The sequence below is a fragment of the Callithrix jacchus genome, chromosome 1, assembly GCF_049354715.1.
Source record: "Callithrix jacchus isolate 240 chromosome 1, calJac240_pri, whole genome shotgun sequence".
Classification (NCBI taxonomy): Eukaryota; Metazoa; Chordata; class Mammalia; order Primates; family Cebidae; genus Callithrix; species Callithrix jacchus.
Genome location: NC_133502.1, coordinates 173,792,269 through 173,810,097, shown reverse-complemented (window position 1 = coordinate 173,810,097; position 17,829 = coordinate 173,792,269). Strand labels below are relative to the sequence as shown.

The following is a 17,829-nucleotide window of genomic DNA, read 5'->3' as shown; positions in this document are numbered from 1 at the left end:
CTTTTTTTTAAAGACGGGGTTTTGCCATGTTGGACAGGCTGATTTCGAACTCCTGACCTCAAATGATACACCCGCCTCAGCCTCCCAAAGTGCTGGGATTACAGGCATGAGCCACTGAGCCCAGCTGAAGCCCCATCTCTACTAAAATACAAAAATTAGCTGGGCATGGTGGCGCATGCCTGAGGTCCCAGCTACTCAGGAGGCTGAGTCAGGAGAATTGCTTGAACCAGGTAGGCAGAGGACGCAGTGAGCCGAGATCACGCCACTACACTCCAGCCTGGAAACAGAATGAGTCTCCATCTCAAAAAACAAACAAACAGACAAACAAACAAACAAAAAACCCTTTGAGGATAACAGCTGTTATCATCATCTGAGCATTACAACTGAGGAACTGAGGCATAGAAAGGTTAAGTAATTTACCCAAAAGCACACAGCCATCCAGAGATGGTGCATTAAGACAAAAAAAAGTCCTTGCCTTGAGAGCCCTATTGTTTGAGAAAGTTAAACAATTTCACAACTATCTGTTTCACTTCAATTGTGGTAGAAAGGAGTACAGAATATATAGCACGAGGACATGCATGTCTTAGGAGGGGCTTACCCTGTAAGGAGCCAGGGAGACAGGGTGGTCAGAGGAGGCTTCCTGAAGAAGCATTATTTGGATAGAGATCTGAAGTATGAGTAGAAGTTAGCTGGGCAGGCCAGGCATGGTGGCTCACACCTGTAATCCCAGCACTTTGGGAGGCTGAAGTAGGAGGATCGCTTAAGCCCAGGAGTTTGAGACTAGCCTGGGCAATATAGCGAGAACCTGTCTCTCTCTCTCTCTTTTTTTTTTTCAGAAAGATTCTCGTTCTGCCCAGGTTGGAGTGCAGTGGTGCAAAATTGGCTCACTGTAACCTCTCCCTCTTGGGTTCACACGGTTCTCCTTCCTCAGCCTCCTGGGTAGCTGGGACTACAGGTGCATGCTACAATGCCCAGCTAATTTTTTGTATTTTTAGTAGAGATGTGGTTTCACCATGTTAGCCAGGATGGGTGAGACCCTGTCTCTCAAAAAAAAAAAAAAAAAAATTAGCTGGGCATGGTAGAATACACTTATAGTCCCAGTTACTTGGGAGACTGAGGGGGAGGGTTACTTGAGCCCAGGAGGTTGAGGCTATAATGAGCCGTGATTGTACCACTGCATTCCAGCCTGGGTGGCTAGCCACAGAAGAAGATCTTGTCTCAAAAATAAAATAAAATAAGCTGGGCAAAGAGGGGGACAAAAGGTAGAGGGAAAGAAGTCCAGGTAGAGAGACCAGCATGTGCAGCTCCTGGGTAGAACAGAGCAGGGCACAGTAAAGAAGAGAAAGGTAACAAAGGAACAAGTCACAGGAGTTGAGGTTGGAAATACAGGCAGAAACATTTAGCAGGGAGCACTGGGCCAGTTTAGGAAGTTTGATTTTTTTTATTTTGTTTTTGAGATGGAGTCTCAATGGTGCTTCTAACCTCTGTTGCCCAGGATGGAGTACAGTGGCGCCATCTTGGCTCACTGCAACCTCTGCCTCCCAGGTTCAAGCAATTCTCCTGCCTCAGCCTCCCGAGTGGCTGGGATTAGAGGCATGCACTACAACACCCCAATAATTTTTGTATTTTTAGTAGAGACAGGGTTTCGCCATGTTGGCCAGTCTAGTCTCAAATTCCTGGCCTCAAGTGATCTGCCAACTTCAGCCTCCCAAAGTGCTAGGATTATAGGAATGAGCCATTGCGCCCGGACAGAAGTCTGATTTTTTTTTTTTGAGACGGATTCTTGTTCTGTCACTCATGCTGGAGTACAGAGGCATGATCTCAGCTCACTGCAAAATCTGCCTCCTGGGTTCAAGCAATTCTCCTGTCTCAGCCTCCCTAATAGCTGGTTCTACAGTAGCAGGCCACCACGCTGGCTAATTTTTGTATTTTTAGTAGAGATGGGGTTTCACCATATTGGTCAGGCTGGTTTCAAACTCCTGACCTCAGGAGATCCACCCATCTCGACCTTCCAAAGTGCTGGAATTACAGGCATGAACTACTGCACCCAGCTCAGGAGTCTGATTTTTATCCCAACACCAACAGGAAGGCACAAAAGGATTTTAAACTAGGAAATGCCATGATTGGCTGTATTCTGGGTACAGAGCAAGACAGATGCAGGGAAGCCAGATTGGAGTCTCTCCTTCAAAGTCCAGTTGAAAAACTGAAACCTCTCTACAGCCTTCTGTGGACCCGGCCTCAGAACAGATCACATTTCATCACCATCACCTTCTTAGTCTGTCCCCAGCACACAGAGACTATTACAATTCTACCTCCAGCAGCCACGCAGCAGCTGCCCCCCAAGGCCAATGTCAGTCGTTGGAACAAAAGGTTGGTTGAACAAAACAGCTAAGAAACAGCGAAGCCAGTTTAATCCAAATCTAATTTCCTAAAAATCTTAAAAATGAGTAAGAGCTCAGGGGAAGACACAGAGGCTGCCAGATGGTCAGTGCCTTACTATTTCTGGTAAATGGATTTTAATAAAATCAACATCTGCTCTGTGATAATTACTGCCCCCCTATCTTTCCTCTGAAGACCTTCTCAGACAGTTTGAGTCTAATTACCAGAAACCGCAGTTTCATCTCTACCCTTTTTTGTTGATGATCAAATATGTTAGTAAACTACTCATAAATGAAACAAAAACTCATGCTTTTCTGTGTTTGGATCCTTCCTTACAGACCATGATGCTTTCCTGGGCTTGTCTCCAGGTTCCAAGATGGGCAGCTGCTTCATGGTGTCCTATGCATAAGAAAAAAGGTACTTTTTAGACATTTGTGGTTATCTTCTTCCTAAAACACAGGACAAATCAGTTCAACCTCCTCTTTAAAACCTTTCCTGGAAGGAGATCCAAGATGGCCGATCGCTAACATCCCGGGATTGCAGCTCTCAGGGAAGGCGGGGAGAACTAGAGGACGCCACACTTTCAGACAAATTCTGGTCGCTCACGGAGCAGAAGATCCCCCAGCGGAGGAAACACACCGGTGGCCAGCGCGACTCTCGTGGCCGGCGCAGCAGTTCCGCCAGCAACTCTGCAAGGCAGCTCTCAGAGCAGAGTAAACAGGTTTGGAGGACCCGCACGGGCCCCCAGCACAACACCAGAGCCCAGCGCAGCGGCTGTGATGGCACCTCGGAGCGGCAGCGCTTGGCACAGAGTAAACGGGACCGGTTCCCCTTCTGACCGAGGTTTGGAGCCCCGGGAAGGCAGAGTCGCCTACTACGGACACAAGAAGGAAGCCAGACAGGAGAATCCTGGGAAGAAAAGCACCATCAGTTTTAATGCCACTGCTCTGGCCCTGGGAACTAACAACCTGGACGCCCACTCAAGAGACCTAATCTGAAAGTTGGTAAATTCAAAGACGACGGGAGGATAAATTTACAATGACGGGAAGAAACCAGCGTAAAAAAGCTGAGAATACTCAAAGTCAGAAGGCCTCTCCCTCTAAAGATGATCACAGTTCCACATCGACAATGGAACAAGGCTTGATGGAGAGGGAGCGCATCCCAATGACAGAAGTCCTCTTCAAGGAATGGATAATAACAAACTTCGGTGAGTTAAAAGAACATGTTGTAGCCCAACGTAAAGAAACTAGGAACTTTGAAAAAAGGTTTCATGAAATCCTATTGAGAATAGACAACTTAGAGAGGAGTATGAGTGAATTAATGGAACTGAAGAATACAATACAGGAACTCCGAGAAGTATGCACAGGTTTAAACACTCGAATTGTTCAAGCAGAAGAAGGGATATCAGAGGTCAAAGTCCAACTTAATGAAATAAAACGTGAAGAAAAGATTAGAGAAAAAAGGATAAAAAGGAATGAGCAAAGTCTCCAAGAAATGTGGGACTATGTGAAAAGACCAAATTTACGTTTGATAGGTGTACCTGAATGCGACAAAGAGAATGAATCCAAGCTGGAAAATACCCTTCAGGATATTATTCAGGAAAATTTTCCTAAACTAGCAAAGCAGGTCAATATTCAACCCCAGGTAATACAGAGAACACCACAAAGATATTCCTCAAGAAGAGCAACCCCAAGGCACATAATCGTTATTCACCAGGGTTGAAACGAAGGAGAAAATACTAAGGGCAGCCAGAGAGAAAGGTCAGGTTACCCACAAAGGCAAGCCTATCAGACTTACAGCAGATCTCTCAGCAGAAACTCTACAAGCCAGAAGAGAGTGGGGGCCAATATTCAACATCCTCAAAGAACAGAACCTTCAGCCCAGAATTTCATATCCAGCCAAACTAAGCTTCACAACTGAAGGAAAAATAAAATCTTTTATGAACAAGCAAGAACTCAGAGATTTTATTACCACCAGGCCTGCTTTACAAGAGCTTCTGAAAGAAGTATTACACACAGAAAGAAACAACCAGTATTAGCCTTTCTAAAAATACACCAAAAAGTAAAGAGCACCAACATAAAGAAGAATTTACACCAACGAATGGATAAAACAGCCAGTCAACATTAAATGGCAGTAACCCTAAATTTAAATTGACTAAATCCCCCAATCAAAAGACACAGCCAAAACCCAATGGCATGTTACATCCAGACCTATTTCACATGCAAGGATACACAAAGACTCAAAACAAAGGGATGGAGAAAGATTTACCAACCAAATGGAGAGCAAAAATAAATAATAAATAAATAAAAAGTAGGAGTTGCAATTCTCATATCGGATAAAATAGATTTTAAAGCAACAAAGATATAGTGGTAAAAGGATCAGTGCAACAACAAGAGCTAACGATCCTAACACCCAGATACATAAAGACTTAGACTCAATGAGACAGAAAATTAATAAGGATATCAAGGACTCAAACTCAGATCTGGAACAAGTAAACTTAATATTTATAGAGCTCTCCACTTCAAATACACAAAATATACATTCTTGTCAATACCACATCATACCTACCCATAAGTTTAAATGAAACATTGATTGGCCATTATTAATACCCAATTTTTTTCAGAATAAAGCAATATTTCCGTTTACTCTCCCTCTTTCTCTTCCTCTTTCTTCCTCTCCTTTACTTATTTTTTTTCTTTCCTTCTCTCAAAAAAAAAGAAATCAACTTGTAAACCAGGTCAGTAATGTCTCTCTCATTGCTTGATTTCCTTCCTTCCCTTCCCTCCCTCCCTCCCTCCCCCCTTCTTCCCTTCCTTCATTCCTTCCTTCCTCCCTACCGTCCTCCTTCCCTCCCTTCCTGCCTTCCTCCAAAAAAAAAAAAAAAAAAAAAACATTTCCTATTGAATGTACTAATTTCTAGGGCCTGATTAATTTAAATAAGCACCACCAACCTTTTGTTTTTATTTATTATGTATGTATTTGAGTTGGAGTTTCACTCTTGTTGCCCAGGCTGGAGTGCAATAGGACGATCTCAGCTTACTGCAACCTCCACCTCCCAGGTTCAAGCAATTCTCCTGCCTCAGCCTCCTGAGTAGCTGGAATTACAGGCATGTACCACCATGCCTGGCTAATTTTTTTTTTTTTTTGAGACGGAATCTTGCTGTGTCTCCAGGCTGGAGTGCAGTGGCACAATCTCAGCTCACTGCAACCTCCACCTCCTGGGTTCACAGGATTCTCCTGCCTCAGCCTCCCAAGTAGCTGAGACTACAGGCACATACCACCAAGCTCAGCTGATTTTTGTGATTTTAGTAGAGGTGGGGTTTCCCCATGTTGGCCAGGATGGTCTCGATCTCTTGACTTCATGATCTGCCTGCCTGGGCCTCTCAAAGTGCTGGGATTACAGGCATAAGCCACTTCGCCCAGCCTTATTTTTTGTATTTTTAGTAGGGATGGGGTTTTGCCATGTTAGTAATGCTAGTCATCTCGAACTCCTGACCTCAGGTGATCTGCCTGCCTTACCCTCCAAAAGTGCTGGGATTACAGGCATGAGCCACTGCGCCTGGCTTTATTTTTTATTTTATTTTGTCTGAGACGAAGTCTCACTCAGTCACCCAGGCTGGAGTGCAGTAGCATGATCTCAGCTCACTGTAGCCTCTGCCTCCTGGGTTCAAGCAATTATCCTGCCTCGGCCTCCTAAAAGTGCTAGGATTACAGGTGAGAGCCACCGGTCCCAGCCTATTTATTTATTTTTAATTAAAAATAGAAATGGGGCCAGGCACAGTGGCTCACACCTGCAATCCCAACACTTTGGGAGGCTGAGGCGGGTGGATTGCCTGAGGTCAGGAGTTTGAGACAAGCCTGACCAACATGGTGAAACCCCATCTCTACTAAAAATACAAAAATTAGCCCACCGTGGTGGTGTGCACCTTTAATTCCAGCTACTCAAGAGGCTCAGGCAGGAGAATCGCTTGAACCAGGAGGTGGAGACAACAGTGAACTGAGATCTTGCCACCGAACTCCAGCCTGAGCAACGGAGCGAGACTCGTCTCAAAAAAAAAAAAAAGTCCAGGCGCAGTAGCTCGCACCTGTAATCCCAGAACTTTGGGAGGCCAAGGTGGGTGGATCACCTGGGATCAGGAGTTTGAGACCAGCCTGGCCAACATGGTGAAACCCCATCCCTACTAAAAGCACCACAATTAGCAGGGTGTAGTGGCATATGCCTGTAATCCCAGTTACTTGGGAGGCTGAGGCAGAATTGCTTGAACCTGGGAGAGAGAGGTTGCAGTGAGCCGTGATTGTGCCACTGCACTCCAGCCTGGGTGACAGAGCAAGACTTTGTCTCAAAAATAAATAAATAAATTATAAATAAAGAGACAGAAATACTGAACTCTAGGATAAATCTTGGCCTCAGCATAGCATAGAAAGTAAAGCCTTCTGGTGTCAACCTTTTTTTCTGGGAACTCACCTCCACAATCTCTTGCATTGTTGGGCTTTTTGCTGTTCGTATAATATGTCAGGCCTTTTCATAATCTTGCAGTCTGTGCTGCTTCCACTATCTGGAGTGTTGCTTCCCTTCTGGGAAATTTGCAAACTCCTAGTCAACCTTGAAAGCCCAGTTCAAAAGTCCCTTCCTTAGGGAAACCTTAACTGATTTGTCACTTCTCTCTTCCACCCTCTTCCAAGTTACTTCCTTCTCCCACCCATTGTGCTCTGAAGGTATTAAGCCACCACCACTGCAGGAATCATTTAGAATGCGTTTATCTATTTAATGCCCTTAGACTAGATTCAAGACTAAATTCCACTAGACTAAGATCCTAGGGGGCTGGGCCTGTCAGATTCATTCTGAGAACCTACCAATGGACGTGGCATAGAGTAGAAGTCGGGGAGTGACGAGTGAATGAAGAAAGAAAATAGATCGAGAGCTTCATGGAAACTGAACAACTGGCTCTTGAATGTTGACTGGGTAAACAATGAAATGAAGGCAGAAATAAAGAAGTTCTTCGAAACCAATGAGAATGAAGACACAACGTGCCAGAACCTCTGGGACACATTTAAAGCAGTCTCTAGAGGAAAGTATATAGCAATAAGTGCCCATACGAGGAGAATGGAGAGATCCAAAATTGACACCCTATCGTCAAAATTGAAAGAGCTAGAGGAGCAAGATCAAAAAAACTCAAAACCCAGCAGAAGAAAAGAAATTACTAAGATCAGAGCTGAGCTGAAGGAGATTGAGACACGAAAAACCCTTCAAAAAATCAATAAATCCAAGAGCTGGTTTTTTGAAAAGATCAACAAAATAGACAGACCACTAGCCAGATTGATTAAAAAGAAAAGAGAGAACAACCAAATAGATGCAATAAAAAATGATAAAGGGGAAATCACCACAGATTCCACAGAAATTCAAACCATCATCAGAGAATATTACAAACAACTCTATGCACATAAACTAGTAAACCTGGAAGAAATGGATAAATTCCTGGACTCCTGTGTCCTCCCAAGCCTAAACCAGGAGGAAGCTGAAACTATGAATAGACCAATAACAAGGTCTGAAGTTGAGGCAGCAATTAAGAGCCTACCTCACAAAAAAAGCCCAGGTCCAGATGGGTTCACAGCCGAATTCTACCAGACACACAAGGAGGAGCTGGTACCATTCCTTCTAAAACTATTTCAAACAATCCAAAAAGAGGGAATCCTTCCCAAATCATTTTATGAGACCAACATCATCCTGATACCAAAACCCGGCAGAGACCCAACGAGAAAAGAAAACTTCAGGCCAATATCCATGATGAACATAGATGCAAAAATCTTCAATAAAATATTGGCAAGCCGATTGCAACAGCAAATCAAAAAACTTATTCATCATGATCAAGTAGGATTCATCCCAGGGATGCAAGGCTGGTTCAACATACGCAAGTCTATCAACGTAATTCACCACATAAACAGAACCAAAAACAAAAACCACATGATTATCTCAATTGACGCAGAGAAGGCATTTGACAAAATTCAACAGCCCTTTATGCTAAAAACCCTCAATAAACTCGGTATCGATGGAACGTATCTCAAAGTAATAAAAGCTATTTATGACAAACCAACAGCCAATATCATACTGAATGGGCAAAAACTGGAAGCATTCCCTTTGAAATCTGGTACTAGACAAGGATGCCCTCTCTCACCACTCCTATTCAATATAGTACTGGAAGTTCTAGCCAGAGCAATCAGGCAAGAAAAAGAAATAAAGGGTATTCAAATAGGAAAGGCGGAAGCCAAATTGTCTCTATTTGCAGACGACATGATAGTATACCTAGAAGACCCCATCACCTCAGCCCAAAAACTCCTGAAACTGATAAACAACTTCAGCAAAGTCTCAGGATATAAAATCAATGTGCAAAAATCACAAGCATTCGTCTACACCAATAACAGACTTAAAGAAAGCCAAATCAAGAGCGAACTGCCATTCGCAATTGCTACAAAAAGAATAAAATACCTTGGAATACAACTCACAAGGAACGTAAGGGACCTCTTCAAGGAGAACTACAAACCACTGCTCAACGAAATCAGAGAGGACACAAACAGATGGAGAAACATTCCATGTTCATGGTTAGGAAGAATTAATATCGTGAAAATGGCTATACTGCCCAAAGTAATTTACAGAATCAACGCTATCCCCATCAAGCTACCATTGACTTTCTTCACAGAACTGGAAAAAACCACCATGAACTTCATATGGAACCAAAAGAGAGCCCGCATAGCCAAGTCAATTCTAAGCAAAAAGAACACAGCGGGGGGCATCACACTACCGGATTTCAAACTATACTACAAGGCTACAGTAATCAAAACAGCATGGTACTGGTACCAAAACAGAGATATAGACCAATGGAACAAAACAGAGGCACCAGAGGCAACACAACATACATACAACTATACAATCTTTGATAAACCTGACAAAAACAAGCAATGGGGCAAGGATTCCATGTTTAACAAATGGTGTTGGGAAAACTGGCTAGCCATGTGCAGAAAGCAGAAACTGGACCCCTTCCTGACACCTTACACTAAAATTAACTCCAGATGGATTAAAGACTTAAACATAAGACCTGGCACCATAAAAACCCTAGAAGGAAATCTAGGCAAAACTATCCAGGACATAGGAGTAGGCAAGGACTTCATGAACAAAACACCAAGAGCATTGGCAACAAAAGCCAAAATAGACAAATGGGACCTAATCAAACTCCACAGCTTCTGCACGGCAAAAGAAACAGTCACTAGAGTGGATCGGCAACCAACAGAATGGGAAAAAATTTTCGCAGTCTACCCATCTGACAAAGGGCTGATATCCAGAATTTACAAACAACTCAAGCAGATTTACAGGAAAAAAACAAACAAGCCCATTCAAAAGTGGGCAAAGGATATGAACAGATACTTTACGAAAGAAGACATATATGAGGCCAACAATCATATGAAAAAATGCTCATCATCACTGGTCATCAGAGAGATGCAAATCAAAACCACATTGAGATACCATCTCACGCCAGTTAGAATGGCGATCATTAAAAAATCTGGAGACAACAGATGCTGGAGAGGATGTGGAGAAAAAGGAACACTTTTACACTGTTGGTGGGAGTGTAAATTAGTTCAACCATTGTGGAAGACAGTGTGGCGATTCCTCAAGGCCTTAGAAATAGAAATTCCATTTGACCCAGCAATCCCATTACTGGGTATATATCCAAAAGACTATAAATCGTTCTACTATAAGGACACATGTACACGAATGTTCATTGCAGCACTGTTTACAATAGCAAAGACCTGGAATCAACCCAAATGCCCATTGATAATAGACTGGATTGGAAAAATGTGGCACATATACACCATGGAATATTATGCAGCAATCAGAAATGATGAGTTCGTGTCGTTTGTAGGAACATGGATGAATCTGGAAAACATCATCCTCAGCAAACTGACACAAGAACAGAAAATGAAACACCGCATATTCTCACTCATAGGTGGGTGATGAAAAATGAGAACACATGGACACAGAAAGGGGAGTACTAAACACTGGGGTCTATTGGGGGGAAAAGGGGAGGGCCAGTGGGAGGGGGAGGTGGGGAGGGATAGCCTGGGGAGAAATGCCAAATGTGGGTGAAGGGGAGAAGAAAAGCAAAGCACACTGCCATGTGTGTACCTACGCAACTGTCTTGCATGCTCTGCTCATGTACCCCAAAACCTATAATCCAATAAAAAATTAAAAAAAAAAAAAAAAAAAAAAAAAAAAAGAAAATAGATCGAGAGATGAATGGATAAATCCCACCTGCGGCCTAGGCCACTGACCACTGTCCCCAAAGTCCAGAGGTCTGTGAGGTTGGCTTCATGTGGGCGGGATCTCCCGCAGCCGCTGCCACTACCCGCCCCCCAAATCTCATCCCCACGTGGTAGTTCTAGGGGATAGGAGACGCGGTCGGGAGAGAACAGGCTGGCTTCTTTCGGTCAAACTGGATGGGACGGAGCCAGAGAAGTCCCTTCCTAATTCTTTCCACCCGGCTTGGGCCTACTCCCTTATAGGATTTGGACCCCCTGCCCAAGACTGTCATAGACCGTGGATCCGGGGACCCCCTACCCCCACGCGCGAGCCCCCGACCCCCACGCGCGAGCCCCGGACCGCATTACCTGCGGCGACTTAGGCCAGTTGCGAGCCGTGACTCCGCCCCCGGAGGGGCGGGGCTTAGGTCCGGGCTCCCCACTCCCAGGACCCGGAAGAGCGTGCGGGCCAACTACTCCCTCCTCCCTGCTAGGCCCCCAGGGCCGGGTGCTGCCTTCCTGGGCTGGCGGCGGAGGACACCCCACCCCCACTCCCAGGAGATCCGGAGTGTCCGCCAGGTTGTGCATTTCTCGGGAATCACGCGGCCTGGGCCTTCCCTGGATCCCTCCCTTCCCGACGGGATAAATAAGCCGGGGCTGCTTGGAAACGACTTGTGCAATGCCTGGTTCGGGCGTCCGTTTGGGGAACCCAAATTTCTGCGGTAGCTGATCTACTCTAAGGGACTAACGGGGCCGGGCGCCACCAAACTCCAGCGTGGGCAACAGGGCAAAAACACCGTCTCAAAAAAAAAAGTGGGCCGGGCATGGTGGCTGACGCCTGTAATCCTAGCACTTTGGGAGGCCAAGGCGGGTGCATTGCTTGGGGTCAGGAGTTGGAGACCAGCCTGTTAACATGGTGAAACCCGTCTCTACTAAAAATACAAAAAGGAGCTGGGCCTGGTGGCGGGTGCCTGTAATCCTAGCTATTCCGGAGGCTGAAGCAGTAGAATCGCTTAAACTGGGGGGTGGAGGTTGCTGCCAGCCGAAATCCACCACTTTCCGCTCATAAGAGCAAAAGAGCTAAAATCCGTCTGAAGGGGAGGAGGGGGTGGGGGTATAACAGTTAACACTTTAAGTTACAACGATTGTTAACGGTTTCAGAAGGGGAGAACTGAGCATGCAATCTGCTTGCGCAGTTTTCAGGCCTGCTCAAGATTTGGTGGTTTAAACAGCTGATTCATTCCATAATTGCCATTTGTAATTATGGCAGGTGCCTATAATCCCAGCGACTTGGGAGGCTGAGGCAGGAGAATCACTTGAACCCGGGAGATAAAGGTTGCAGTGAGTCAAGGTCGCGCCACTGCACTCCAGCCTGGGTGACAGAGCGAGACTCTCAAAGATTTCTATCATAGTTGTGGTGAGGAATACATGAGATAATGTAAATAAAAGTGCTCGGCAAGCCGGGTGCGGTGGCTCACGCCTGTAATCCTAGCACTTTGGGAGGCTGAGGTGGGTGGATCACGAGGTCAAGAGATCGAGACCAGCCTAGTCAACATGGCGAAACCCCGCCTCTACTAAAAATACAAAAAATTAGCTGGGCATGGTGGCGCGGGCCTGTAATCCCAGCTACTCAGGAGGCTGAGGCAGGAGAATTGCCCAGGAGGCGGAGGTTGCGGTGAGCCGAGATCGTGCCATTGCACTCCAGCCTGAGTAACGAGCGAAACTCCCTCTCAAAAAAAAAAAAATGCAGGTTGCAGGCCAGGTGCGGTGGCTCATGCCTGTAATACCAGCACTTTAGGAGGCTGAGACAGGTGGATCACTTGAGGTCAATAGTTTGAAACCAGCCTGGCCAACATAGTGAAAACCTGTCTCCAGCTGGGCAAGGTGGCTCAAGTCTGTAATCCCAGCACTTTGGGAGGCCAAGGCGGGCGGAACACGAGGTCAAGAGATCGAGACCATCCTGGCCAACATGGTGAAACCCCATCTCTACTAAAAATATTTAAAAAATTAGCTTGGCATGGTAACATGCTCCTGTAGTCCCAGCTACCCGGGAGGCTGAAGCAGAAGAATTGCTTGAACCTGGGAGGCAGAGGTTGCAGTGAACTGAGATCACCACTGCACTCCAGTCTGGTGCCTGGTGACAGAGCGAGACTGTCTCAAAAAAACAAACAAACAACAACCAAAAAAAAACGAAAAAAGAAAACCTGTATCTACTAAAAACACAAAAATTAGCTGGACATGGTGGTGTGCACCTGTAATCGCAGCTACTTGGGAGGCTGAGGCAGGAGAATTAACTTGAATCTGGGAGGTGGAGGTTGTAGTGAGCCAAGATCGTGCCACTGCACTCCAGCCTGGGGAACACAGCAAGACACCGTCTCAAAAATAAAAAAATCCAGGGTTCAATACTAACCATCTAACTGACAGTTGGCAAGTTACCCACTCTGAACCCTAGTTCCTCATCTATAGAATGAGGATAGTAATACCTACTGTGCAGACAGAGCTGTTGAGAGGATGTGCTAATACAGGTGAAAAGCCAAGTTGGTGAAAGGAATCTTTTAGCTACTGGAAACCATAACCAAAATTTATTGACAACAAATAGAATTTAAGGTCTGCAGCTCTCCTCACTGCTCAAATGTCTTATTTCAAACATATGGAGTCTTTGTGAGTTTCCACATTATTGGAAAAATCCCCATTGACTGTCTGCCAAAGAGAAGTTTAGGGATATTCAGTCATTCTGGTCTCCTTCAGGGAAGAAAAACAAAACGAGGTTGGCTCCGCCATATGTCCATGTGCATCTCCATGTACATTTCTGCTGAGAGCTGCAGAATGCTCTGATGTCTCTGGTGTTTTCTGGCTAGCTCTGTTTCAAGGTACCATGTTGGAGTGGCACATCAACAAGAAAAATTGGAAGAGGCTTGTGGGTAAAATAGCAACCAGTTTTCATTGTGGGACCTGTGCATTTATTTATTATTTATTTAGAGATGGAGTCTTGCTCTGTCACACAAGGTGAAGTGCAGTGGTGCCATTTCAGTTCACTGCAACCTCCGCCTCCTGGGTTCAAGCAATTCTCCTGCCTCAGCCTCCCAAATAGCTGGGATTACAGCCATGGCCACCACATATAGCTAATTTTTGTACTTTACTTAGTAGAGACAGAATTTCACCGTGTTGGCCAGGCTGGTCTCAAACTCCTAGTCTCAGGTGATCCATCTGTGTTGACTTTGCAAAGCGCTGGGATTACAGGTGTGAGCCACCATGCCTGGTGAACCTATGTTTTTAGACTAGAAATCACATTTGAGAATATGAAATGCCTGAGATTATTTTCTTTTTTTTTCATCATTGTCTATAATTTGTATTTTTTTTCTATTTTCTATTTTTAGGATTTTATTTATTTATTTTGAGATGGAGTCTTGCTGTATCACCCAGGCTGGGTGCAGTGTCATGATCTTGGGTCACTGCAACCTCTGCCTCCTGCGTTCAAGTAATTCTCCTGTCTCGACCTCCCGAGTAGCTGGGACTACAGGTACATGCCACCATGCCCAGCTAATTTTTGTATTTTTGGTAGAGACAGGATTTCATCATGTTGGTCAGGCTGGTCTTGAATTCCGAATCTCAAGTGACCCACCCACCTCTGCCTCCAAAAGTGCTCGGATTACAGCTGTAAGCCACTGTGCCTGGCATGAGATCTATTTTTTTAAATGGAAATCGAGGCTTAGAGAATTTAAAATAACTACCTCACACAAATGGCAGAACCAGGAATCCAAATCTCTCATTTCTTGCAAGGAAGACTAAGAATGCATTCCAGTCATCAAGCTCTATTACACTGTCTCCATACCAAACCACTGGAAGTGTCTAACACCTCTCCTAAAAGCTTCCCCAGCATTCCAATGCATGCTTTCTTCTTTCTCTCTGCTGTGGATGTGAAGAATGATGTTCATTCAATGAGGTGGGTCTGCAGGAGGGAGCTTCCTGCTGTCAGATAGTGTGGTAATGTGAGGACTGTCAACCTATTTTCACTGGAATAGCACACCATTGACCTCTTCACTGATGCATCAGCAACAGAAGTAATGAATGCTGGTGAGACCTTCCTTTTGAGCATTTCACAGTTGATAAAGAACATTCATATCCATCTCCCTATTTTTCTTCCTTCCCATTCCTGAGAAGGTATGTTGAATAGGATTTATTCGCAATTACTAAGGTTCAGAGATTAATTGTGGCTGGGCACAGTGGCTCACTCCTGTAATCCCAACACTTTGGGAGGCCAAGGGGGGGCTGATCACCTGAGGTCAGGAGTTTGAGACCAGCCTGGCCAACATGGTAAAACCCTATCACTACTAAAAATACAAAAATTAGCCAGATGTGGAGGTGCACGTCTGTAATACCAGCTACTTGGGAGGCTGAGGCAGGAGGATTGCTTGAGCCCAGGAAGCAGAGAGTGCAGTAAGCTGAGCTCACGCCACTGTACTCCAGCCTGGGCAACAGATGGAGATCCTGTCACCAAAAAATAGAAAAAAGTGAATTGCCAGCAATCCAAAGAGGACTATAATGAAAAATAGCCAAACAGTTTTCTGCACTACCCACAGAGGGGTTGTTCTGGATTTCTGTCATAACTTTTTTTATTTTGACAGTTTCGCTCTTATTGCCCAGGCTGGAGTGCAATGGCGCAATCTCAGCTCACTGCAACCTACCCTGAGTTCAAGTGATTCTCCTGTCTCAGCCTCCCAGGTAGCTCGGATTACAGGTATGCACCACCTTGCCTGACTACTGTGTGTGTGTGTGTGTGTGTGTTTAGTAGAGACGGGGTTTCACCATGTTAGTTAGTCTGGTAGCATACTCCTGACCTCAGTTGATCCCCTCGCCTCGGCTTCCCAAAGTGCTGGGATTACAGGTGTGAGCCACCATGCCCAGCCCCCATCATAACTTAAAGGGAAACTTTCCCAATGTCTGGAGCCCTTGATGTCCTGCAAATGAAGGAGGATGTCCTTAAGTTCCTTGTAGCAGGAACCCACTTAGGTGGCACCCATCTTGATTTCCAGATGGAACAGTACATCTATAAAACGAAGAGTGATGGCATCTACATCATAACTCTTAAAGAGGACCTGGGAGAAGTTTCTGCTGGCAGCTTGTGTCACTGTTGCCATTGAAAATTCTGCTGATGTCAGCGTTACTATATTCTCCAGGAATACTGGCCAGAGGGTGGTGCTGAAGTCTGCGGCTACCACTGGAGCTACTCCAATTGCTGGCCACTTCACTCCTGGAACCTTCACTAACCAGATTCAGGCAGGCTCCCAGGAGCCACAGCTTCTTGTGGTTACTGACCCCAGGGCTGACCACCAGCCTCTTATGGAGGCATCTTATGTTAACCTACCTACTATTGCTCTGTGTAACACAGATTCTCCTCTGGGCTATGTGGACATTGCTATCCCAAGCAAAAAGCTCACTCACTCAGTAGTTTGATGTGGTGAATGCTGGCTTGGGAAGTTCTGTGCATGCGTGGCACCATTTCCCATGAACACCCATGGGAGGTCTACTTCTACAGAGATCCTTAAGAGATTGAGGCTGTGACCAAGGAGGAATTTCAGGGCAAATGGACTGCTCCAGGTCCTGAGTTCACTATAACTCAGCCTGAGGTTGCAGACTTGTCTGAAGGTATGCAGGTGACCTCTGTGCCTGTTCAGCAGTTTCCTACTGAAGACTGGAGCACTCAGCCTGCCACGGAAGACTGGTCTGCAGCTCCCACTGCTCAGGCCACTGAATAGGTAGGAGCAACCACTGAATGGTCTTAAACTGTTCTTGCACAGGCTCTTAAGCACATGGAAAAAAGGTTAATGGAAAATAAACATTAGTTTCTTTTCTTTATTTATTGAGATGGAGTCTTGCTTTTTTGCCAGGCTGGAGTGCAGTGGTGCAATCTCGGCTCACTGCAACCTCCACCTCCTGGGTTCAAGTGATTCTCCTATCTCAGCTTCCAGAATAGCTGGGATTACAAGCATCCGCCACCATGCCCAGCTAATTTTTGAATTTTTAGTAGAGATTGGGTTTCATCATGTTGGCCAGGCTGGTCTTGAATTCCTGGCCTCAAGCGATCTGCCCACCTTGGCCTCATTGGTGGGATTACAGGTTTGAGCCACTGTACCCAGCCTCAACAACAACAAAAAATTTTAAATTACCTTACCCTATGCATCTTCATTTGTATCCTTTGTAATATCCTTTATATTAATAATAAACCAATAAATATATTGTCTGTCTCTTCCCAGCAGATTGTAAACCGAATTAGGGCAAGGATCATATTTGTCTTATTCACATCATAGGCACTATGTAACCTTTTTTTTTTTTTTTTTTTGAGACGGAGTTTCGCTCTTGTTACCCAGGCTGGAGTGCAATGGCGCGATCTCAGCTCACTGCAACCTCCGCCTCCTGGGTTCAGGCAATTCTCCTGCCTCAGCCTCCTGAGTAGCTGGGATTATAGGCATGCGCCACTGTGCCCAGCTAATTTTTTGTATTTTTAGTAGAGATGGGGTTTCACTATGTTGACCAGGATGGTCTTGATCTCTTGACCTCGTGATCCACCTGCCTCGGCCTCCCAAAGTGTTGGGCTTACAGGTGTGAGCCACCGCGCCCGGCCGCCTTTTTTTTTTTTTCATTCTTCGAGATGGAGTCTCACTCTGTAGCACAGGCTGGAGTGTAGTAGCACTACCTCAGCTCACTGTAACCTCTGCCTCAAGCGATTCTCCTGCCTCAGCCTCTGAGTATTTTTCTTTTTTTGAGGCAGAGTTTCACTCTTGTTGTCCAGGCTGGAGTGCAATGGCATGATCTTGGCTCACTGCAACCTCTGCCTCCTGGGTTCAAGTGATTCTCCTGCCTCAGCCTCCCGAGTAGCTGGGATTACATGTGCATGCCACCACGCCTGGCTAATTTTTTGTATTTGTAGTAGAGAAAGTATTTCTCCATGGTGGTCAGGCTGGTCTCAAACTCCCAACCTCAGGTGATCCGCCTGCCTTGGCCCCTCCAAAGTGCTTTGATTACAGGCATGAGCCACCACACCTGCATAAGTATTTTGTATTTTAACATTTTTATTATTTTAATTTTTTTTTTCCCTCTCGACCCAGCTTTTCCCGACTCCAGGAAGAACTAGGAAGAGAAGGCTGAGTATTTTGCATTTTA

General features: G+C 45.3%; 1 protein-coding gene and 1 long non-coding RNA gene across 9 annotated transcripts in view; one reads left to right on the top strand and one right to left on the bottom strand.

Annotated features, from left to right (window-relative positions):
- RABEPK (Rab9 effector protein with kelch motifs) overlaps window positions 1-17,829 on the bottom strand; it is a 37,229-nt gene that overhangs the window by 17,180 nt on the left and 2,220 nt on the right. For 5 of the 8 annotated variants that reach the window (XM_035257416.2, XM_078327045.1, XM_035257390.3 and 2 more), the window contains exons 1-2: window positions 11,038-11,073; window positions 2,720-2,778 (exon numbers count right to left, since the gene is read on the bottom strand). Coding sequence is in view for 4 of the 8 variants with exons in the window: in XM_035257390.3 (XP_035113281.1) it covers window positions 2,720-2,772 (53 nt within the window). In the remaining 4 variants the exon portion in view is untranslated. Of the gene's footprint in view, window positions 1-2,715; window positions 2,779-11,037; window positions 11,074-17,829 lie in introns of those variants that run through there. The other 3 variants (XM_078327041.1, XM_078327030.1, XM_035257418.3) reach the window with 2 other exon arrangements.
- On the top strand, window positions 11,110-16,920 carry LOC103794974 (uncharacterized). Its single transcript, XR_008475917.2, has 3 exons — window positions 11,110-11,247; window positions 15,294-15,406; window positions 15,702-16,920. It is a non-coding gene; the product is annotated as an uncharacterized LOC103794974 (long non-coding RNA).